Source organism: Vicugna pacos, chromosome 2, assembly GCF_048564905.1.
Source record: "Vicugna pacos chromosome 2, VicPac4, whole genome shotgun sequence".
NCBI lineage: Eukaryota > Metazoa > Chordata > Mammalia > Artiodactyla > Camelidae > Vicugna > Vicugna pacos.
In genome coordinates this window covers 86,278,489-86,303,648 of record NC_132988.1, presented here as the reverse complement: position 1 = coordinate 86,303,648, position 25,160 = coordinate 86,278,489, and the positions used below count along the sequence as shown (strand labels likewise).

General features: G+C 43.7%; 1 protein-coding gene across 8 annotated transcripts in view; it reads left to right on the top strand.

Moving 5' to 3' along the window:
• The first annotated feature begins 6,891 nt into the window (after window positions 1–6,891).
• The window catches only part of DCUN1D4 (defective in cullin neddylation 1 domain containing 4), a 77,177-nt gene continuing 58,908 nt past the window's right edge, over window positions 6,892–25,160 (top strand). For 2 of the 8 annotated variants that reach the window (XM_072944207.1, XM_072944198.1), the window contains exons 1-2: window positions 6,892–6,954; window positions 7,168–7,228. In XM_072944207.1, the coding sequence (XP_072800308.1) occupies window positions 6,949–6,954; window positions 7,168–7,228 (67 nt within the window). In that variant the 5' untranslated portion in view covers window positions 6,892–6,948. Of the gene's footprint in view, window positions 6,955–7,167; window positions 7,229–18,382; window positions 18,470–19,013; window positions 19,150–19,502; window positions 19,620–20,920; window positions 20,940–24,683; window positions 24,846–25,160 lie in introns of those variants that run through there. The other 6 variants (XM_072944218.1, XM_072944201.1, XM_072944206.1 and 3 more) reach the window with 6 other exon arrangements.

The following is a 25,160-nucleotide window of genomic DNA, read 5'->3' as shown; positions in this document are numbered from 1 at the left end:
TTCCCATTTGACCTGTGTCCTTCCTGAGGCAGGACTGAGGTGAGGGCCCTGAGGGAAAAGGTGGAGGACTTTCTGCAAGAGGTGGGGGTCGGGATAATTGCAGTAGCACCGGATGCTGCCCTCAGCCTAGGCTGCTGGGTATGTCGCCTTGAGTTCTGAACAAGCAAGGGGCTTCACCCGTGGACTAAGCACCGTTTATTTGAGATTAATGCGGGTGGAAAACTAGTCAGAGTATAAACAGCCATGGGGCGAGGAAATAAGTCTGAGTCAATTCGTTGACTAATAAGAATCAGTCCTTTGGAATCCAGCTTTAAGTCGAGACATTACTCAACAAAAGCCAGAGTGTGCTTCACAGCAGTATTCCTGCACAGTACAAATGGCTTTTTTGAAAAGCACTGCCCAGTACATGACATTTGCTCTATTGCTCAGATTTGGTCACAGGAAATCCTGGGGTTCTCTCTGGTAGAAGGCAGTTACTTGTCTTTACTAATAAGCTATCCTTTCAATTTCCTTTATCTCAAAACTTCAAAAGATGCTTCTTTTCTCTTCCAGTGATGCAATGGCTATTCCTTTTTCTTATTACAGTGGTGCCTATTACTATGTTATCTAATATCATTTTATATTATTAATTATGTAATATTTTATTTATAGTATAATAATACTGCTGTAATAGCTTATTGCTATGGCTGCTATAGCCAACTGCTATGTTATCTTAGATTTAAATTTATTTACCGAGTCTTTGCAAATACCTCATCTCTCCTCTTCCAAAGGCCTGGAATTTGTTTTAATTGCCTCACAGAAACCTGCCCTATTTTTTTACCAAACAGCCAGAGCACTGAAGAAATCTACATCAGATGCAAGGGGGAAAAATTCCCTTCTGAGTGCTTCTGAATGTAACTGTGCTGAACAGCACATAACAGACGCAAAGCCAGGACTTCAAAGTAACAGCAAAATTAAAGTTCAATCAAAGCATCGTTCACTCAGAACATTTTTGCTTTGTGGATATCAAGTACCACATGTACTTGTTGCAGTGGCTAGAATTTCCATAAAAGGAACAACAGGAGTGCGAGATTGCATTACCTAAAAGCAATGGTGCTGTTATCACAAAGGGAAAAAAGAAATTAAAGCAGAGGAAAGATGATAGAAGGAGAGTTAGCTGAGAATGAAAGGCAGAGTGCCTGAGCACTGCCGGGGAGTGTTAGTTGAGCCCATCTGATGTTTCCCCTTATTATCTCCTTTATTTGCAATGTCTGAGGCTTGGGAAATTTCTGTAATTGATGAAGTATCACCAAGCCTGCCTCTCTGGTCAGGAAAGCCATGCTGGCTCAATTGAGAGCCATGGTTTCTAAAATGGGATCTTTCACTCCTGGGTGCAGAAAAAATATTGGAGTTACTATTTTATTTGGTAGTATTTCAGTATTTTACATTTCAATTTGGGGGTTATGTTTTTAGCAAGGCTATTGAAAGTGAGGTCTACCACAGGCAGCATTGCTATCGCCTGGGAATCTGTTAAAACTGCAAATCCTCGGATCACATCTCAAACCTACCGAAGCACCACCGCTCTGGGGGTGGGGCCCGATGCGCTGGGCTTGAATAAACTCTCGAGGTGATTCTGATACCCGAAGAGTTTGAAGAGCAAACTGGTTTCTAATGAATATATTTACAAATGAATACATACAGGTGGGACATGCACGCAGACGTTTTTTACTGCTGAGATGCTCAAACAAAAATATTGGAAGATGATGCTGTGGTGGAAACTGGCTGACTCAAGAATCATGTATTCTCTTCTTTTTTTTTTTTCAATTTTGCTAATTAACTCTGGTTAGGGAGGGTCATTTAGCTTTTTTTACTTCCTGGGTGAGCTTAAACAATTACTTAATCAGGCTGGAAAATGTATAAAGTGAGATAGTAATCTCACAGGACTGTTAAAGAGCGTTGAGTGAGCTCGTGTATAGGGGCAGCAAGTAGAGAACCTTGAGCACAAAAGAGACACTTGGTTCCTCTTTTCCCTTATAGCTGTGGACCCGCAGCATCAGCAATGTAAGCTCTTCTCTTAGTCCCCAAGCACGGCAGTACATGTATGGAAGCTAAAAAAAAAAACCCAGAAAAACTCTTATGGTCCTATAACCTTATATATTACACTTTGTGACACCTTGCCGATAAAGACAGATGGAGAGGGCAGCAGATGAGTTCATTCAACACATTTACCCTTTCCAAGAGTTGCATGTTATTTCCATTGAAATTCCAAGCTGCAAAGAGCAGTGTCGGTGATGCTGCAGACTGCAGCAGTTCGACACCATGCTGTTGTGAGGAACAGCCAGCAAAACCCGTTACTGACGATCCTCTAGAGCAAGTGGCCCCTGACTCAAGCTGCGCATGCTTCAGCCTGGCAGCCGGACCCAGCTGAGTTAGCTCCTGGGCGATGAGGAGCAGTATTAGCCAAAGCTTTTGTCGAAGAGATCTGGGACCTGCGCCTAAACTTCAGTGTTCTTAAGAATCACCTGGAGAGCTTGTGTAGCTGGCACACTGCTAGGCCTCACCCCTCCCCCAGACATTTTTATTTTATCGTTATGAGATGGGCCTAGGAATCTGTATTGTTAACAAGCTTCCCAGGTGATTTCATTGCAAGTGGTTCATGCACAAGAGAATTTACATGTCCTGAGTCACAGATGTTTTAGAACTGATTAGCACTTTGGAGATCATTTGGTGTAAGATTTCTTACCCTTTTCCTTCACGAGAGCCAAGACGATTGCCATTAAGATAAATGCATGACACTGTCTCATTAGTATATTCACATTTGGCAAAACTACAAAGGATGGGAAGGACGAAAGCATCCCAGAACTACCAGCAGCAGTCCGTAGTTCCCGGCAGACCACGGCATCCGTAAGACTTTGCTTTACTCAGTTCCCTACTATTGAATGTAACACCACCTCTCAAGAAAACCTACCAAAATATGAAGGAGAGAGGGGAAGTGATGACACAGAGATGACCTTAAATCCACTCATGTGTTAGAACTAATTCATTAGTCATCTTGAGTACTTTGTTGGTCATCGATTTCCTGGTGATACAAATCACAGAGGAGACACACCACTGTGGCAGACACTGCGAGTTGTTACTAGTGGTTCCTTGATGTTTCTTTTCCTCTGTCCTCTGTAATGACCTCCAAATTTTAGCCAGTGGACACCCAGATAAAACGGCTACATTTCCCAACCTCTCTTGCAGCTAGGAATGATCATGGGCCTAAATTCGTGACAATGGGATGTAAGATAGAAGTAGTGTGTCAGACGTCCAGGCAGTGTCCTTACAGGGAGGGCCTGCCTCTCCTCCTTTCTGTGGCTGGAATGTGGAGGAGAAAGCTAAAGCAGCCAGAGGAAAGAAGCACGTAGAAGGAGCTGGAGGTTTGCGGTGCTGAGAAATCTAGGCACTGGCCTTGAGAGCTGCCTGAGAGTGTGATGTTGAAGGAGGGTCTGGGTCCGGGTGTGCATAAGGATGACTGTGGCCTGTAACGATGTATCGAGGCGGATTCAGGAGGGGATGCAGTGAGGTCTTTACTTCCCGTCTTAGTCTGCTCAGGCTGCTATAACAAAATACCACAGCCTGGGTGGCTTAAGCAACAGACATTTATTTCTCACAGCTCTGGAAGCTGGGAAATCCTAGATCAAGTTGCTGGCAGAGTCAGTTCCTGAGGGGGGCCCTCCGCCTGGCTTGCAGACAGCTGACTTCTCGCTATATCCTTGTACAGCTATAACACCAGCCCATCCTTCCCTCTCATGACTTCATCGAAATCTAATTACTTTCAACGGCCCCACCTCCAGATACCGTAACATTAGTACTGGTATTGGCTGAACCATTTTACATCCCCACCAGGAACAGATGAGGGTTCCAACTTCCCCCAGATGTTCACTCACACTTTTCATTTTTTTTTTTATTATAGCTATCCTAGTGGATGTAAAGTGATAGCTCATTGTGGCTTTGATGTGCATTTCCCTGATGACTAATGATGTTGATTATTTTTTCATTTGCTTGCTGGTTATTTGTGTATCTTGCTTGGAGAAATGTCTATTCAAATTCTTGGCCCATTTTAAAATTTGGTTGTTTGTGTTTTTGCTGTTGAGTTGTAAGAGTTTTTAAAAAAACATATCCTGGATACCAAGCCTTTATCAGGTATGTGATTCAAAAATATTTCCACCATTCTGTAAGCTGTATTTTTTTTTAAAAAATTAATCAAATTGATTCAAAGTTATCTTTATACTAACATAAGTTTCACTCCCTTGCGTTCTGATACTCTATCTTAGGCTAGGGCCATGTACATACATACAAATCTATGTTATATATTGCCTCACTCCTAACCGTCCTAAGTTTGTGGAAACAAGATGCTCATGAAACCACATTTCTCAGGTGTATTATGGCAGAAAAGAGACTGAAAATTGCTTTTCTAGACCTGAAGTCCAGATTCAAGAATAGGATGATGTTTTCCTGATTCCTGCATTACCAAAAGCTGGTACAAAGGTGTGAAGCAACAGCAGGAGGGAGACCAACTAACGTGACATGTAGGAAGTCTCCTCACCACCTTGACCTTGCTGTTCCTCAGCCCTTGGATCTTGTGGCGGAACGAAGAAAAGCAACCTCGTTCTGTGACTCTTGTTCCCAAGGCTGCCTTGTTCAGCAGCCTCCATAGGACAGAGCACATCTCAAGCCATTAGAGTTTGGCTTATTAAAAGGGGACAAGAGTCTCACAAAGCCTCAAACACCAGCTTTTTAAAACAAAACTAATAGCAGCGGCAGCAGCATGAGATGCAGCATGAAGCTGAAACCTTTCAGGCCCTGGAGTTGGAAGGGAAGGATAAGCCCAGAAAAGTGCCCTTAATATGGGGATAAGACGAAGACTGATGGAAATGCATTCTGTTCCTGGCTGACAAAACCACAGAGGATTTCAAATTTCCCAACACCTCTAGACAGGGTCCTAGCAGATGTGGAGCACAGAGTGAAAAGCTTCTTTAACATTCAGCTATAGACTTTCAGATCTGGAAAGTGCTTCATCTTAAAGGTGACCCACTGGCACTTGGCAGGTAGACACAGCATAAAAGCCACTGACTCTTCCTCATGAACTCAATCCCACTGGCTATCCACAGTCAAATTCTAGATACACCAGAGCTATCTGTTAACATAAGAATAAACTGAAGTTTGCACATGCTAAGTAATGGTCAGTAGAAACCGTGGGTGAACTTGGTGGGTGATGAAAAAGTATAGAAAAGCCACTCTGTCCTCTAATCCTTCACCACTTTTCCAGTCCCGGTGGACAAACTGATCACCAGCAGAGAGTTACTCAGTTCTTAGTGGATGACATGTCTACTGAGTTTCTGTTACGTGCTGGAGGCAGTCAGAGGCAGAGCTCCTGTTCTGAAGGTGAGGTGGCCGTACAGAGCAGAGGTTTCTTACATGGAGGGATGGGGCCTGGCAGAGTGGGGAGGAAGGAGGGCTGGACCCGCTTTGCTCTGCGAGCCAGCACTCTCCTGGTTGCAAGTGACAGAAACCTAATTTGAGTTACAGAAGAGGGAACGTATTGTCATGAAACCATTCCCTGGAAGGTTCAGGGATCTGCAGGCTTCAGAAGCAATTGGAACCAGGGCCTAGATAGCCATCAAGACAAGGTCACCGCATGGGCCGTGTCTGGAAAGCTCTTCCCTCCCACTTAGTTTATCTGCTACTCATTATTCGTGTGTCCAGTCACCTCCTCAGGAAAGCCTCCCCGTCCTCAGCTCATCTCCCTGACTGAATCACACCCAGGCTGGTCTATTTAAGCCTTTGGGGCAAATTAGAAAAAGGTGACCCTTTTGAGTGGCCAGTGGCAGTGTGTGAATAGGGTACCCCTTCCTCTGGGCACGTACAGCTTCATGCCAGGCCTCATGGCGTGGTGAGGAGACTCTAAGTGGGATTTCAGCCCACTTGCCCCCTTGGCTGTGCTCCTCTGTGCAGTATATAAACTGGCCCATCTGGCTTTGGACCCCGTGGTCCTCAGCTAGCTTGGCGGGCTCTGGGAGACCCTCATCCTTCTGTTGAGCCTCTCCTCAGCCTGTGCTCCATCTCCAGTGAGGGACCACATTGTGGCCAGGCAGGTGAGAGACTGAATTTACATTGTCAGAGAGCAAAGTTGGAAAACCAAAGGAAAAAACCCCACAAACCTGTATTCTACTGTACCTGTTTTCCTTATCACTTGTTAAAATAGCAGTATTACTTTGCTTGCTTGATTATTTAAGGAATATCTCCCCTGCAAGCTTGAAAGCCCCATGAGGACAGCAACTGGGCCTGTTTGTGCTCAACAAATGTATTATTCCTAGAGCTCAGCAGTGTCTGGCGTGTGGAAAGCCCTCAATAAATAAAGGTTGTTTCATGACTAAACGAACCTGCAAACTGATGAGTGTTTCTTTATTTCTCTTAAACTGGCTTTTTTTTTTAAATGAGGGGGGAGCCATGGTTGCTGGCAGCTTATAAGCCCACAGACAGAGAAGGCTGCTTCTCCTTAATTCCGAGTTTAAAAATTCCAGGGAAGGATGCTCATTGGCCCATTTGAGATCACATGCTCACTGGGAGTGGGAAACATCCCAATTGGCAAGTCCCATCAAAGCTCTGTTTGATGAATGGAGGCATGAGCAGTTCCCCAAAGAAGAGGAGGCTCTTTGGGCAAAAGAGGGGAAGGCTGGGCAGAAATGACTCCAAATGGCCCCTATGCTGCCACTGACTTGCCATGGGCTGGTCACTTCTGTCTGTTTCCTCACCTGTGAAATGAGGGAAGGAGCTGAGCTCACCTGTGAGATCATCCAGCCCAATGTTCTATTCCCTTTTGTTCTGGTTCTGGTTCTGTTTCCTCCTGCGAAATTCTGTTCTAGTGCCGCAGGTGTTAAGTGGAACGAGACATGAGTGTGGGCAGCCTCAGTCAAGGAGGGCTTAATGGAGGTGAGCGTTACGCTGAGCAGGAAGGGCTGAGGAGGAGTTGTACAGGAGAGAGAGGGGAGGGGAGGCTTTTCAGGGTGAGAGGCTGGCTGGGGAAAGTATGATAGGTCTTGGTGTTGAGCCATTTGTTTGCTAGAAGTTTGTTTTTTTTTTTTTTGTATAAATATCTTTGTAAGGGGTACCAAGTTAACTCACCTATATTTTCTCTTGAATTAGCTTATTCAAGAACAGCAAGCTGGTCATCCACAAGGATCTGAGGGAATGAGACATTGGACAGGTAAGTTTTAATAATCAAAATAGGTGTTGAGTACAAGCATCTCTTGGTTGTACGAATTAGGCTGATCACCATGGGGTCTATATATACAGTTGACCCTTGAACATGGTTTGAACCATGTTGGTCCACTTTTCTGCAGATTTTTTCAATAAATATACAAAAATACACATGAAGAACATCATGTGCAAGATTTGTGATGAAGTGGATAGCCTATCCTTACATAGGCATAAGGTGAGTGATATTTAATATAAAATTAATAATGTGCTAGTTTGCTTACTGTTTTATAACTTTGCTTTCAAAGAATGACATTAGCATGCAATATGCTTCTCTCTCTCATAATTGGTGAAACTGTGTATCAGCCTATGATCACAGGTAAGCAGGTTTTTTTTTAATGCCACTGCCAGCCATGCTGCCATCCCCTCCCACCCTGCACCTGTCACTGCATGCTCTGCACACTAGCTGAGTGATTTTTTAAAAAAGTAACAAGGTTTCCAACATTGTATTATTATTCTTTTTTAATTGAAGTATAGTCAGTTTACAATGTTGTGTCAATTTCTGGTGTACAGCATAATTTTTCAATCATATATGTTCATACCTATATTCCTGTTCATATTCTTTTTCATTATGGGTTACTACAAGATATTGAATATGGTTCCCTGTGCTATACAGTATAAAACTTGGTATTTATCTATTTCTGAAAATTAAAAAAATTTTTTTTGTTTATCTATTTTATATATAGTAGTTAGTATCTGCAAATCTTGACCTCCCAATTTATCCCTTCCCTCCCTATCACCCTGCTGGTAACCATAAGTTTGTTTTCTATGAGTCTGTTTCTATTTTGTAAATAAGTTCATTTCTCTTTTTTTTAAAGATTCCACATATAAGTGATATCACATGGTTTTTTCTTTCTCTGTCTGGCTTAATTCACTTAGTATGATAATCTCCAGGTCCATCCACGTTGCTGCAAAGGGCATTATTTTATTATTTTTTAATGGCTGAGTAGTAGTCCATTGTATAAATATACCACAGCTTTTTTATCCAGTCATCTGTTGATGGACATTTAGGTTGTTTCCATGTCTTGCTATTGTATGTAGTGCTGCTATGCACGCTGGGGAGCATGTATCTTTTCAAATTAGTTTCCTCTGGATATATGCCCAGGAATGGGATTGTTGGATCATATGATAAATCTATTTTTAGTTTTTTAAGGGACCTCCATACTGTTTTCCATTATGGCTGCACCAAACTACATTCCTACCAACAGTGTAGGAAGGTTCCCTTTTCTCCACACCCTCTCATTTGTGGACCTTTTTAATGATGGCCATTCTGACCAGTGTGAGGCGATACCGTATAGTTTTGATTTTCATTTCTCTGATAATTAGTGATATTGAGCATTTTTTCATATGCCTATTTGCCATTTATACATCTTCATTGGAGAAATGCTTGTTTAGGTCTTCTGTTCATTTTTGGATTGGGTTGTTTGTTTTTTTGTTATTAAGTTGTATGAGCTGTTTATATATTCTGGAAATTAAATCTTTGTCAGTTGCATCATTTGCAAATATTTTCTCCCAGTCTGTAGGTTGTCTTTTTGTTTTGCTTATGGTTTCCTTTGCTGCGCAAAAGGTTTTAAGTTTGATTCTGTCCCATTTGCTTATTTTTGCTTTTATTGCTATTGCCTGGGTAGACTGCCCTAGGAGAACATTGCTAAGATTTATGTCAGAGAATGTTTTGCCTCTTTTCTTCTAGGAGGTTTATAGTGTTTAAGTCTTTGATCCATTTTGAGTTTATTTTTGTGTATGGTGTGAGGGAGTGTTCTAACTTCATTTATTTACATGTGGCTGTCCAGCTTTCCCAACAACACTTGCTGAAGAGACTGTCTTTTCTTCATTGTATATTCTTGCCTCCTTTGTCAAAGATTAATTGACTGTAGGTGTGAGGGGTTTATTTCTGGGTTCTCTGTTCTGTTCCATATATCTGTTTTTGTGCCAATACCACACTGTTTTGATTACTATAGCTCTGTAGTATTGTCTGAAGTCTGGGAAGATTATTCCTCCAGCTTCATTCTTTTCCTTCAGTATTGCTTTGGCAATTCTGGGTCTTTTGTTCAACACTGTATTATGAATATGACTATGATCCTACATGCCATAAAATTTTTATGATTCATTCATTAGTGTATAGGCTAGGCTACTGGGAAGCAATTATACCAATTATATTAGGCAACCATAAAGCAATTGTATTGCTGCTTCTCTGTTATCAATGCATGAGTCGTTATACCTGTAAATAAATATGAATTTCTTTTTCACATTATCTTTTCACTTTTGATGACAAGTGTTAGTAATATATATAGTGTCCATAGTGTTTTGTGTTATGTAAAACAATACTGATATAGGTACTAACAAATGGCATAAACTTACAGCATCAATACAGTACTATAAATGTATTTTGTCTTATGATTTTCTTAATAATATTTTATTTTCTCTAGCTTACTTTATTATTAGAATACAGTATAAAATACATATAATATGCAAAATATGTTAATCAACTGTTTATATACTCAGTAAGACTTCTCGTCAACAGTAGACTATTAGTTAAGTTTTGGGGGGGTCAAAAGTTATATGCAAATTGTCGACTGCAGAGGTACTGGCATCCCCAACCCCTGTGTATTTCAAGGTACAACTGTACTTTGCATGTGTGCTGGTGAGGGGTGGGGAAAGTTGTGCTCCAATAGTGGGAGACTGACTCAGGGAGGCAGGAAAGAAAGATATATCTCCCCTTCATGATGCAAAACTGGCACGAGGCTCTTCCAAACACAACTGGTCCTAAACCCTTCCCATGATCATTAAGTACAATAACTTCTTGGTGCCTGTCTGTTCCCCTTCCGATTTTTCAAGTAGGCCCTCTGTAGTTTTCCTTAAGGATGTGGTTTAAGCTCAGTTCAGTCTTCGTCAATCTTGTTCCTATTGGGGAACAGCGAGGTTTGCCTTCAGTCCCTAAGGATGAGCTTCATCTAGAAAGTGGGAGCAGTCTGTCCAGGAGGATCATCCAGCAGGCACCACGATGAGAGCTCTGGGCACCTGGGGTGGGGGTGCCTTGAAGAGGGAGAGAAGGCTTCCAAGGGGAAGTGGCAGGAGGAGGACAGGTGGCACAGTGTGGAGCCCGGGTCAGTGGCCATCCTTGAAAGGCACGTTGCCTATAACACTATTTTGAGCCTTGCTCTCACACACCCCAAGGTGTAGTCCTGTTGCTGGACCCTTTAATCTGATTAACAAGGAGGAGAAGAAAATTCCATACCCTAGAATTGGGGAAACCGTGTTTCATATTACCACTAATGATGTACAGAGAGCGTACAGGACTTGCCTGGACTCTGAGAACTATGCGGGGTGTGACTGCCTACTGGTGCTAGAAAAACAGGTGCAGCTTCTACATGGAAGGCCCTGGAGTGTGTGTTGGATGAGGAGGGATGGGGTGGATAAACAGGCCCCCTGTAAAATGTTATACGAAGATGCAGTCTAGATAGCATAGTGTTAAAATACACAGATTCCAAGCCAGCCGGCGTAGGTTTAGTTCTCCTGGTTCCGCCACTCAAGCTGTGTGACTTTGGGCCAGTTGCTTGACCTACTGTGCCTCAGTCTCCTCACCTGTAAAATGAATTTAACGAAAGTTTCTACCTCCTGGGATCGTTGGGAGGGTTAAATGAGTTAATACGAGCACCCAGTGCCAAGTGAGTGGTACTTAAGTATTTGCCAATATTTATCTTCCCCAATCTATTGTCTGTGAATTTGAAATGCTTCCCAAAGCTGAAGTTATAAAATGTGAATGGTGACTTAGAGCAGACTAAGGTTGTGGTGATAGAGCTTCAACGCCAGAAAAAGTGACTATGAGATGGAAAGATGAAGAATAAAACGGAAGCAGTTGTAGGGGCTCAAGGTTGGACTTTTGGGATAAACCGACCAGACCGAGGGATGGGGGCAGGAGGCTGGGAAGCCTAGAGTTCAGCCAGAAGGGATCAGTGCCCGGAGTTCGGACGAGGCGGGAAACACTCAAACGAGAGAGAAGGCACAGGGGGACTCTGGGCACGGCCCAGAGTCTGGACGTGGGTTGCTGTCAAAAGAGCAGTTTTGACTGCAACCCAGTTTGGAACTGGAGGTGAGCAAAACTTGGGAAGAGATGCAGTTTATTTCTGGCATCTCCTCTCCAGAGAGCACCACCCCTCTCTTGCTCTATGTCTGATACTTTCACACTGTCTTGAAAATGCTGTTCCCCTAGAGCCATGCCTTGTCCTCCCCACTGCTCCACAGCGTGGAACCGCTTACCTCACCCACCCCTCCCCACACAAGCTTCCCGTTATCTGAGCCAAGACTCAGAAATCAGCCTGCCTCGAGGAGACCTAACAGCGTGGAACTCATCTCTCACTAATGAAATCACTGACAGCCACGGACTAGTCCCTAAGGTGCCTGGGTTTTTAAAAGGAAATACTTGTAAACTCAAATGAATCTCTAACTAGGAATTCTTAATTTAGGGGGTTACGGTGTGAGTGCAGGTAGATTTCAGGCCTTTGACAGAGAATCCTCATTTTCAATGATTCTTAAAGGGAGTCTGTGATTCCCAAAATGTTCAGGATATTTGCTTTAACCTATTTTGGCTAAGGCAGTGGAATAAAGGAAAACGGAAGCCTTCAGTTTAGTTGGAAGAAAATAGTTTTCAACTCCTTAAGTTAGAGGTTTGCATGTGTGCATGTCTCCAAATTCTTTTCTGTTTCTATTTTGGAACCACAGATTGTTTTTTTTTTCTTTAAATGTTTGGATTCATTGCTTTCTTTCCCACCAACATGGCTCCTGTGGTAGCCTCAACTGGGCGTTCAGGTGTGACTGTCAGGAGCTGTGAGGTAGCTGAGGCAGATGTAACCAGGTTGTAGGGGCTGTAATCTGCTTAGTCACGGGTTTTTGACATCTTTCGTCCTCTCCCTCTCTAAAACAGGAAGTTCTTACTTCCATAACGTGTTATCATCACCAGGGAAGTGAGCATATATTTTCCACAGCACCCGCCCCCTCTTCCCTCTCGCATCCCCTATTGCTGTCTGCGTCTCCATTCACTCTCCCAGCATGCTTCACTTTGCCATAATGAGATGCTCGGCTCCTCTGCAGCCACGACGTCTGGAGATGGATGGGGCCTCCTGTACTGCCCTGAGAGGGATGTTAAAAAGACACTGTATTCATGGAAGCAGGCTAGGAAAGGCGAGGAGAAATGGGGAGCCTGACAACACACAGAAGCCATTGTCCAAGTAAAATGGTTATTCTTTCTGTCCATCCCCTGCGAGCTGGAGTAACTGCAGCAATGCCATATTTATGAAAGTCACTATAAAGGTCATGAATTGTTTAGATTCTATTGGAAAATTACACCTTCTGAGATTGAATTTAATGCGACATCATTAGGGCTTGATTAGCTCAATGCGATTAAAGTGAAAACACCCAATTCAGAGAAGAACATGTGGTAATGAATGAATACATTTTTATTCAAATATTCTGTTAAATCCCTAGGCAGGTGTGATTTCTGTGAAATAAAAGGCCCTGGATAAAAAAGAAAAGTGTCAGTATAAGCATGTTATGGTTGTGCTGCAGAAAAAGATTAGCAGGAAAAAAAAGAGGCTTATTAATGCTACACTAATAGTCATATGACAAGAAATCTTGGAGGTTAGAAATAATTTAAAAAATAAATGAAATTTCCTCTATATCTAGGACAGGCAAAAAAATTGTTACTAAATGAAGTCAAAATTGAAACACTGATGTCAAATTTCAGTGTAACTGAATAATTCTTAGCTTTTCTGAGATATGTCTAAGATGGCTGCTTTATAAAGAAAGGAACCAGGATCTTCTAGAAATTTAAAAATATAGGCTCATTGTTACTTCAAATAGTCCCAAGCATAAAAATTAGCCAACTGCACCTCCCAAGATTACATTAGGTTCACACAGAAATACACGGCCACATCACAGAGTTGGTGCTCACACATTCATTCCTGCTTCCCTCCTACTTTTATAAATGCTTTTACATATTTTATCTTATTTAGCCCTTATTTATCCCTTGAAGATATTACTCCCATTTTTTATAGATGATGGAACTGAGGCTCAGACAAGTTTAATGCCTCTTCAAGCATTTAAGTGGTAGGTAGGATTTGAGTTTTAATTCAGTCTGGCCCAAGGGTAATCCTTAAAGATATTTTGCCGGTGTCTCTAGTATAGCAGATTTTAAATTGTTTCTATCAGTAACTGTGGCTCTCGGGGAGAGGCAGTATTACATCAACGTCAAGGAAGAGAAATTATTCATTATGGGAACCCAACATGTGTCTCTCTTCATGCAGAATCCCCCGTAACTGATTACTTGTTTAGGGTGCTGTCTTTCTATAGTCCAGGCATTTCCTATATCCACTTGAACTTCCAGTATCAATCAGTTTTCATTAAGCAAGTTTCCAGAGAGTTTGAATGACGGGCATTGATTTTTTTTTTTTACTGTGTAAAGTCTCCCATGCCAGTTCCAAACTAGGGTAATTTAACACTGGTAAAGGACACTTTTGTATGCTAACTCGGTGTTCACCGTAAACTCTAGAAGGGAGGAAGGAAGCCCAGTTAATAGAACACAGCGACTGTGGAGTCAGGGACTAGCTTATAGGGAAAGACAGACTTGGAATGACAAGCTGGATGTGAGAGGGAAGAGTTTATTCTAGAACGTGGGGAGTCCTTAGAGTGTCACGCTGACCAAAGCAGATAACGTTTATTCAGCATCACTACGTGCCAGGTACTTTTAAGTGCTTTTCTTGTGTTTATTCATTCATTTACTTCTCACCACATTCCTATGAGGTAGGTCCTACTATTTTCACTATTTTGCAAATGAGGAAACCAAGACAGAGAGGTGTGAAGAAATGTCTTTTAAAGTGGTGGAACCACAGGATTTTAATCCAGGCCATCTGGCTCCAGAAAGCCTACATTCTGTTCAGGAAAAAATGGCAAAAGGGCTCCCAAGGCTAAAAAAATGTCCAATGTAGAGGTGGTTCCATAAAGTTCCATCTGTTAAGGTTTTTTTTTTTTAAATATTGGGAGGCACGTTCCAGCCCCAGTAGAGGCTGATGAAAAAATGGAAGTCTCTTGAATGTGCATTTTAAGCCCACATGACAGGAGTACATCGGTTCTATGAAGTAACCTGCAGTGATTGTAAAGGGGCTGCTTGCTTGTGTTTAACAGTGTCCTGACCTCGGGTATACGAAAGGCAGGGGAAAAGGAAGCCGATGAATGAAAAAGCAGTAAAGCAAGACAGAAGGCAAATGATGACGTATTTTTGGCTTGTCAATTACTACCAGTCTTGAGGAGGGACTGTCCGTTTTGGTGACCATGAGGAAACTGACTACTTCTATGCTTTTTCCTTTAACCTGATAATTGGGACCTGACTACATGGAGGTATTGACAAATGAAACCAACAGTTGTATTACCTTAGCAGCATCCGGCAAGTGGTTATTTACAAAGTTCTATGTATGTATGTGAGAAGGAACACATTACAGTGACATGTAATTAAAATTAAAAGCTGAAACTGGTTCCCAATAACACAGGCCTCAGTGGTTAAAAGGTTAGTTCCAGTAAGCTGAAGAGGCTGCCCCCTCCCACTGATATAACAGGGTAGAGATTTTATTACATTCAGCAGAACCTCGTTAGATCCTCGGGATAAATGATCTCATTGATAATATACCATGAAATAGATAGCTGCTTTTGAAATAAGATAAAAGGATAAAATAGATAAAATGTAGTAACCTGGAAATAATCTTTCTGACTCATATCTTTCATAATATACACCTACAAAGGCAGTTTGAGTGGCTAGATATTCAATTCTACAAAGAGGCCAGATTTCACACACTCTTTTAAAAGTACAGTTATATCCATATTATTATATCCTTACAAGTAGAACTCTTAAGTATGTAGGGCATATATTAACCTGATTAAGAAGAGAGAGAACTGAAGTCCAGCCTGGGAACATTATATCATAGGGAGTTTGGCAACTTAGGGGCACTATTACTTATTAGTAGAGTGGCAAGTTACTTAAGCTCTCCCAGCCTCAGTTAACTTATCTGTAAATTGGGGATAATATTAGTACCCCATCGGGGTGTTGTGAAGTTAGGTGGAATAATTAACAAGCAAAGCACTGCAAGAGTGGAGCATATCACACTGGAAACACTCAAAAAAGTTTTCATTATTTGGGTCAACAAACTGTCAGTTGGTTATGAGTTTGGAGAAATAAACCATCCTGTATCCCTATGGATTTATTTATTTTCCCCTATATTCTGGAAACCCACTTAGCTGGACTTTTGTAACTTGGGGAGTTCTACGCCCTCTTTCTGTAATCTGAGGGTGAATTAATTCCTCCCTGCAGTATGTTTTCTCATTCTTTTCAAATCTCATATGGGCACATTTATCTATCTGTCTGAGCAGGCCCAACCTTGTTTCAGTCTTGAGGACTACACCATTCTCCATTCTGTAACCCCAACACATGTAGGAAAAGCCTACTATAGTGGGATGTGTGGAAATTGGGGGAAATGTTATTAAGGAGCACTGTTGTTCTTTCTCTCACTAGACTTTTTCATAACAAATTTTAATCTAGGCTTAAGGTATTTAAAATATATGATTAAAATCAGTATTGTACAACAAATAAAACAGAAAAATTCCAATTAAATTAGGTTTCAGCTGACACAAAGTAACTTGCTTTAATATTACCTTAAAGCAGTAACTGCGTGAAGCAGTATGGCAGAGAGACTGCATTCCCAAATAGCTCTACCCACCACAGCCCCAAGACAATTATTAACTGTTTTCTCCAAGGATCTGAATATAAATGCACTGAAGTGTAACAGTATTATCTCAGTAAACATCCCCACAGGAATCAAATTATTTGGGAATGCTACCAATGAGAAAAAATGGAAATTTACTATAAATTGAAAACAATTCCTTACTGAACTTCATAAAAAAGGCGGCAATATTCCAGCTCTGAAGTTAGAATGTGGAGATTGACATAACTTGCAGCTGGAAAGGGACAGTAGTAGTTTACCCATCTTTGGAATTTGATGCTTTGCTATTGGACAGTGTGGTGCAGGGCAAAAGACCTGGTATAGGAGTTGGGAAATTTGCGTTTAAATAATGCTTTGTTATTAACTAGCTGGGTGACTTGGACTTCACATTTAACCCTTTTTGACCTCATGTCTCATATTCTTAAAATGAGGAGGCTGGATTTGATAATCTCCAAGGTTCCTTCCAGATCTAAAATGACACCTTACAGTCAACATTCAGTTCACTTTAAGGAAGAGTTAACTAGTGCCTACTATTTGAAAGCACTGTACTAGGTACTAGGGACATAAACATAAATATAACAGGATTCCTACACTCAAAGGTTTATAATCTTGTGGATTATTAAAATAACAGGGTAATATGTGCAGAATACTATGTAGTCAATTATACCTGCTTTATTTTCCATAAGGCAGGGCGGCTTAACAGACTTATGACCTTTGCCTCTCAATCCTCAGGCTATAGGTGACTCACTACAAAGATCTGTGCAAATTACTCTTGAAATCTGTTTTTTATTTGAAAATAATCATACTGACCCAACTGAAAGTGATGCTGGAAAATAACAAAGGTTGTATACTCTATAAACTTTTATGGACACCATGTGCCAGTGGAGTGTTGGGTGCTGGGGCAAAGGAGCCGGCAGGTCTCTCATGTAGATTACCATTATATACATTATTATACAGTGTGCTACAAATAAAGCAATATATATATAGCAAATGACTACCGAAAGCAAATTAACTATGACTTTATTTTAATTTAGAGGTGTCAAGAAGCAAGTCCGTTCCTGTGCAAAATAACATGTGTCTCAGCCTTTGAAGTACCATGATAAGCAGTAACAAGCCACACAAATATTACATATACAAAATATTATGAACTTAGATAAACTATATATAATTATTCCCTAGAGGTAGAATGGGCTGAAAACATAAATGGAATAAATAATGCAGGAGCAGCTTTTCTGCTCAGACTAAGGACAGACATTCTTCCAATTAAATCTGCCCAAAGAGGAATTGCCTATTTCAGAGTCTAAAGGTACCTACCCTTCCCTGTAGGGCCCAGCTGATGCTGTCAGGTTAAAGGTCACCAATGATGAGATTCTTGTCTGAACTGAACCTGAAGTGGATACATTCAGTTTCAAGTCTGAGATTCTATGATTAGATGAAGTGATTCATAGTGTTTGAATAATGGATATATGATAGATATAAAATTAGAAGGATGTAACTTATCAATGAGACATTAGGGATTAAGAGGGATGGAGTATATTACAAGGGGAGGGGTGAGGGACAGAGGAACTGGTTTCATCTTGTTCTTTCAAACTTTTTGTTTTTGGCTGTAACATTTATGCCTTGATTTGAAACCTAAATTTCAGAACCCTGAAACTCAAAAGCCTTTCACTGTATAAGTCTAAAACCAAAACGACTGTGTTGTTACCAGTTGTTTGTGGTGTCATCCATTCTCTAAGGCAGGACGGTGGAATGCCCTGGCTGCGGGATGGGGCAGGGCTTGGGGATACAGAGAAGTGGTGTATGTGTGTTGTAGTTGAGATAGGAATAGGAGAGGGCACTCCTCCATTAATATCTCAAAATTTTATTCTACTACAAAAATATGGTGAGTGTGATGACTTGGTTTGAAAGACTTAAAAAAAGAACTGGTCAGAACTCAAGAAAATGGTACGAATTCTTGACTTGGGAAACTCAATGGTTAGAAGACTTCACCTACATTAACGCCTTCTTCTGCCAAATAATAGCCAGTTTTGTTTTCTGGACCGCTTCTTAGCGTTCAGTGACTTAGGTTCATTTAGCTTACGCTAAGTGTCCTTTGAGGGCTGGTGACCTAGCCCCTGGACTTGCTGACGTGCTAGACTGAGCCAGAAGCTCAGAGCGTGGCTCTGGGTTTCCTGCATGCGGTCTAGGGGCGCACATATGTATATCACTGACAATGCAGCATTCGAAGCTTTTAGAACAGACCATTTGTGACGAAGAAGGAAGAAGTGTGTTGACTCTGGAAAAGAAATGCATTTCTTAAACGGGGAGAGGATGGATTGTTGTACAAGGAAGAATTTGTTCCTCACCGGAGGGTTTGCTGGAAATGAAGACACGGCGATTCTGTACCCAGTTTCTAGCTGTACGAAACAGCAAGAGAAGTCCCAGTCCAGGTTTGGCGCAGACTGGGCTCCTGCAGAGAGCCGCTCGGAGCCGTGCGAGACAAGCAGGGGATCCCGATGCGTCGCGCCAGGCGCGAGGGAAGACCTGATTCCCCTACTCCGTGTAGCGGGATACTAGCTGCCCCAACTGCTCTTCCTCTTCTCAGTTCTTGGGGAAACACTTCGCGTGCTTTGTTTCAGACACCGACCCATCTTTCTCGGTTGGTCTCCAGCTCCACCAATCCCGCCCGCCACAGGGCGGGGCTTCAGGGTCAAGGTGGACCAATTCCCCAGCCTCGCCCCTACACGCGCTCTCGGACCCCCGGGGCTGAGTGACAGCGCCCGGGCCCAACAGGCTATCTCAGAGCGTGGCCTCCGCCAGGGGCGTTACGGAGACGAGGAGCCAAGACCAATCGCATTGGACCTTAGGGGGCGGGGCCTCTTTGCCAGCTCCAGGCCGGCGCTCTCTGCACTCTTTTTGTCAAATGAAAGACGCGTAGGGGCGGTCCCTGAGCCAAGGTCCAGCCAATGGAGGAGGCGAGGTGGGCGGGCCGGGAGTGCCTGGCGGCGAGTCCTCTGCTCCCAGCCGAGGTGCGGCGAGCCGGTGGGGGTACCGCGAGGCGAGCGCGGGAGCCTGGGCGGCGAGCGGGGTGTGAGCTGCCCGAAAATGCACTCGGATGCTGCCGCTGTCAGTGAGTAACAGAGAGCGAGCGGGCCGGGACCAGGCGTCTGCCAACACTCCTCGCTCGGCTCCCGCAGTCCCCGCCCCGCGCCTCCTGTCCCGAAACGCGCCGGGAGACCCGGCCCGGGAGCCACCCCTTCCCCTCCCGGGGCCGGGGCGGGCGGTGACGCTGCGGGCGGCGCGGGGCGGGGGCGGGCGTAGGGGGAAGGGGCCGGCCTGCCAGGGGAGGGCGGAGGTGAGGGGGGTGGGGACTGGCTCCATTTCAGTGTTGGGGGAAGGGGGGGCGGGACGTGCGATGAAGGGCCGGGACCAGAGTGTCCGGGGTGAATGGAGGTGGAGGCGGCGGCAGGCGCTAGCGTGCAGGGCCGGGGGGGTGGCACCGGCTGGCGGGGAGAGGGGGCGAGCGAGCGAGCGAGCGGGGCGCAGGGGTGAGGATTTCCTAGGGGCTGAGCGGTGCGGGCAGCTCCGTGAGAAAGGCGGGTGAGTGCTAGGGGAGCGCGGGGGCGGGGACAATGGGAAGAAGGGCTGTATGGCGGGGGTGGGGGGAACAATGGGGTGGGGGAATGGGGGCAGCGGCCGAGCGGGGCAGAGGGAGGGCACGGAGATGAGGGCTGATGTAATGGGAGAGAGAGACGGTGGGAGGGATTGGGGTGTGATGGGATAGTTGGGGAGTCCGGCGGGCGGGAGGGCCATAGGAAGCGTGGTGGGGGGTACCTGGGAGTGGTGAGAAGGGGCAGACGTTGGGTAATAGGATGGAGCAGGTGTTGGGAATATAGGATAATTGGGAGTAAGAAGAGAAGGTGGGCAGGGTTTGGGGTGACAGGATGGGGGCAGGGGTAGAGGAGGTGCGGTGGGGGTGAAGAGCTAGTTGGGAGGAAAGGGAGGTTGGGAGGGGCCGGGGCAAGGGGAAGACTGTCTAGTCCAGATTCGGTCCGCGCGGGGCTTTGGGGGGAGGTGTCAGACTACGTGTTTAGGGGAGGTGTATCCTACCCCAGATCAAGCCAGGGTCTCTCGAGGGGGAGTCCTGAGCTTGGGGGTGCGAGGAGAGGAGGGGGCGGGACTGATGTGGAGGGGGCGGGACTGAGGAGGAGGGGGCGGGGGAGGTGCCCTGAGGTTGGCTCTGGCCGCGGTTCCCCCCGAGCGGCGGGAAGCGAGGTCAGCGCTGGCGCGGGCTCCGGCTGCGGGACTGGGAGGCGGGGCAGGGGCGCAGGCTGCAGGTTTTCCGTGGCGGCAGCGGGAGGGGTCGGGCCCTGGAGGCCGGGCTGGGTGGGGGTTGCGCAGGGGAGGTGTTGGGGTCTCCGGCGGTCCGTGGGTTTGGCAGTCTGTGACGCAGTTGTCTAATTTCTGGTCGTCAGGTGTGGAGACTGGTGCCTTGGGACCCGCTTCCCTTGTGGGGAGGGCCAGACCACAGGCCCGGCGCAGCGCCCGCGGGGCGCGACCTCTCCCAGGCTTGCAGGGAGGGAGCTTTAGGGGTTTCCTTTAGGGTCCGGCTCCAGCCGCCGGGTGTTAAGGGGAAAGGCGGTCCCGCGGAATTCTGGGACGTGTAGTCCGGGCCGCGGTTGGATTGGGTGCACGTGGGTAACTGTGGAAACGAGTCCCAGAATGCAGCGCGCCCCTCGGAGCCTCCCTGCTCTGCTAACTCGTGCTTTATTCCCGGAGGATCTGGGCCCGCACTGGGGAGGCGCTCCTGTCCCCTGGGACCTTCTGCCTGCACCAGCGGTTGGGGGAGGACCAAGCCACAGGCAGCCCTTTCACACTTGGGTTCTCGAGCCCCGAGTTGATTATTTTCACCTGCATTTGGTAGCCTTACTTGTAGAGTAAATATTTGTTTAGTCTTGACCCATTTAGTACAGAGGTTATGGAAAAAGCATTCAAGATGCAACATTCTAAAGCAGTATTTAGGATGGTGTATTTTTGTGGCATCCAGTGTATATAAACACTTGGTTAAAAAGTTCTGTCTTATATAAATCTGGGACTGTGGTGGAGACATGTAATCCTTATGAAGATAGTATAAAATATGTGTTTGTAGTTCTTGGGCCATTTATATTGCCAAAGGATGGAGGCACTTTTGGAAAAAAGGTGGTCTTGAATTGAGTGTTGGAGGCGGCTTAATGGAATTGAGAGTAGAAATGGTCTCACTCGTTTAAGCCAGTGTGAGGATGTGACCATGAGGGAAGGGAATATATTAAGTCTTTGGTTTTCAAAGAAGCATGGGAAGGCAGTGAGACTAGACGAAGGTAAACTTAGTGAAGGACCTTAAGAGGTTTACATGTGTTTCTGTTTTGTTTTCAGCTGTGGCTGTAATTTCTCCTGTCTCCTTAATATTAGAAACCATGCTTTCAGCTTGTAGACTCCCCCAACATCACATCCTTTGCCTGTTCCCTTTACCGTTTATATGCGATTACTCCAAAAACTATAACGTAGAGCACCGTCACATTAGCTTAGAGATGACAGAATATTTTTATGTGATGTATAAGGTGTTATGCAACTATTGGTAGCATGGTCACTAGAAGAGTATTATAATGACCTTAATGATAAAATTTTACCAAGAAGTCCAAAGATTTGGAAACTGTCTAGTATGGTTACAAATACACTAAATTTGAGTACTTGATTGAATGATGGTTCTTTTCATAATGGCTGAAAAATAGGGCAATGTGTGGTTTTATCCGGAAAAGATTTATGTCTTATGTTTTATTTAAGCTTATGATGAAATATCCAGGAAACCTTTTGTGATATGTAAATGTGTAACATGGACTTTTTTTTTTAATGTGCGTTTTTCACGGGAATTTGGTATTGTAAAGGGTGAGGTCTATGAGGTTGAGAACAAGAGCTGTAATTATCTTCAAGATGGTGTTTTTAAAGAAAATATTAGGTTAGTCATTTCTTTGCCTTTTCTTTTTTTCAGTTTCATCTCAAAGGGCAGGTGCCCCATACACACGACTACCCCTTTCCCCAGCTCCCAAACCCTAGGTTCCTATACATTATCACCTTACACTTTCTACTCTGGTGTTAGAAAGAGGTTCCTCTTTGATTTTTGGCCTTTGGAGAGGTCCTTTATTTTCTTATGAACTTAACTTTGCCTTTAGACAGATGTTTCTAAAACTCCACCCGGAATTTTTTGACTGTTTTCAACAGATGGTCCCAACTTAATGATTGTTCGACTTTATGATGGTGCTAAAGCAAAATATATTTGATAAAAACGGTACTTCAAATGTTGGATTTTGATTTTTTCGAAGCTAGTGATGTATGGTAGGATACTTGCGATGCTAGGCTGGGCAGCCACCACAGCTTTCAGGCAGCCATATGATCATGAGGGCAAATGGCCGTACACTTACAGCCCTTTTGTACCAGACAACCTTTCTGTTTTTCACTTTTAGTGCAGTTTTCAGTAAATTACCTGAACTACTCAGTATCTTATTATAAAATAGGTTTTGTGTGAGGTGATTTTGCACAACTCTATTCTAATATAAGAGTTCTGAGCATGTTAAAGGTAGGCTAGGCTAAGCTGTTGTCTGTAGGTTAGGTGTGTTAAATGCATTTTCAACTTAGGATATTTTCAGTTTACAGTGGGTTTACTCAAGAGGAAGATCTGTATTGGGGAGGATTTTCACATTATCTCGTCCATAACGTTGCCAAGAAAGAAAGCCCCCCTTATTTTCTCCGCTTTAGAGGACTTCTGTGCTTTTACTCTTTTCTTCCTCTGTTCTTTCTTCCAAGAAGTAGCCCGACTAACACGTGACCGCATTTTTTCAAATGTTATTAATTGTTATATCCTTTTCTCTTTTTACCTTTAGCTTCTCCCAGAAGCTCTTATTAGCTTATTGCTTTCTTCCTGACTATATGTTTGCATTGTTCTCATCTCAGTAATAATAATCTTGCTTACTCAGCAGTGTAAATATCAGCGTGTCAGAAACTGACCTCACGATGACCTCTGTTGTATTAGGTGGGGTGCTTCTGACAGGTAAAACTACTCAATCCAAAATGACTTAAGTAGTGGAGTTTATAACTGTCCAGTAGCAAGAAGTTTAGAGATAGATGATTTTAAAGCTAGTGCAGAGTCATAGTGATGTCTTTTGAGAATGTATCCTTTTTCCCTCTATTCTTAGTATTTTGTCAAGATCTCTAGGCTCATTGCCTCCTGTTTGCTGTATGGTTGCTGCAGCACCAGACATCATGCCTATGTAAGAAAGGAAGGGAAGGAGTATATTTCCTTACAATTCCCACTTAACAGAGAGGAGTCTTTTCCAGAAGGTCACCTTGGAGATTTCCCCTTCAGTCTCTTTGAGTAGAGTTGACCTCATGCCACTGCTGGTTGTGAGGGAGGTGGAGAAAGTGAGTCTGGCATTTTGAGCTTCTGTTGTGCGGTGTGGACTTTGCTAAGGTGGAAGAAGGGAATGCTCTGAGTTGACAGCCTACAATTATATCCCTGATTCAGCTACTTTTTTTAACTGTCTCTGGCTTGGTCTCAATCTTTTTTATCTGTTGACTTGTTTTCTGCCTCATTCTAAAATAATTAGAGGTGACTTACTAAATATAGATAAAATCCTGTCAAGAGAAAGAAATTATAGATTTTCAGGCTGCACATAAATGCTTGCCATATGTTAGAAATGGGCCATATATTTGGCTCTGAGCTTCCTAGTTGCCAAAATAAAGAGGAAAACAAGACCAGTTAATTTTATTCATTTGGTTAATGAAACTGCACTTCATTTAATAATGCAGGCTGGAAGCTTAGACATTTCTCATCCTGCCTTTCCCTGGTTGCAGCAAGTCAGAGGCCACATCTCTTCCCATGCCTGTCCCCTCTTTTCTATACCTAGTGCCATCACCCTAGGTCTGATCCATCCTTTCTTGTATTGTAATAACCAGTAATCCTTTTACCAGGCTCAGCCTCCTAACTTTATCTTCTCCATCACCAGTTAATTATCTTTGCCTTTATGACTCCCCTACTCAGAAACCTCAAAGACTCCCATTTGTTTACCGAAATACAGTCTCCTCAGAAGCTGGAGTTGGACTTGTTCTCTAGTTTAAGCTTGATCTCTTCCTCCCAGATTGCTCCCCCATCGCCCACTGCCCTCTATGCTACGTCTGTGGAAGTTCTCTTCATGGCGTTACTTGTTCCCTCTCCAGCAAACTTCCTCATTGAGCCTCCAAAAGGCTGTTTATTTCTCTTCTCAGCTTTCTCTTATTTAACAATAACTGCTTGTTTACGTATTTGTCCCCTCCCCAATTAGATTATAACCCCTGTGGGGTCTGGGACTGTCTTCCTTAGTGTCCCCTTTATGGTGCAGCATGATGCCTCTCTTAGGTCCTCAAATACATAATGAATTGGACTTTAACAGTCAACTCTTGACTAGTTAGTGGATTATCTGGAATGTATTCATTCTTCCTCCTGCTCTCCAGCATGCTTCTGAGTCGTCTGTTGTTGTCTTTGGATTTTTTTTCCTCGAGTTCAGACTTTCACTTACTCATCATTTTCTGCCGTTTTTTGACAAAGGTGTCTTATGCAAACCAATTTAAATAATACTTCCTTTTAAATACATGCAGATACCAGTTTTGAAGAATGTCTGTGGCGTGGAGAGACTCTCAAGGACAGAGTAGAGTGCTGGTGATGTGCTGAGGGACCTGTGGACAGGACCCGTGTCCATTTCTGACCTATGTAGCAGGCCTAGGTGGGGACGGCTGAAGTAAGGCTTGGCAAGTTGGATGGTAAGGGGCTTAATGTTTCTACTTTCCCGCTCTTTTTGTTTCATGACCAAATTCTGGCCCTAAGGGTTTCTTTCTTAATGTTAACAATGCACTGAGATAACTAAAAGTCTTCCTTTAGTTAGAAAGTAAACTTTGTTAGTTGGAGGTGAATTTTCTGAGAATCTGACATTAATGCTGATCTCTTTTTATAGGTGATCAACTTGATTTGGTGTCAACAGCTTTTCATAGCTTATTTTTGAGATTCAGTGATCTGAATCTTTCCACTCTGGTTGGACTCTGGGGACAGTGTCAGTGGTGGGAGCTGCCTTTGCCAGT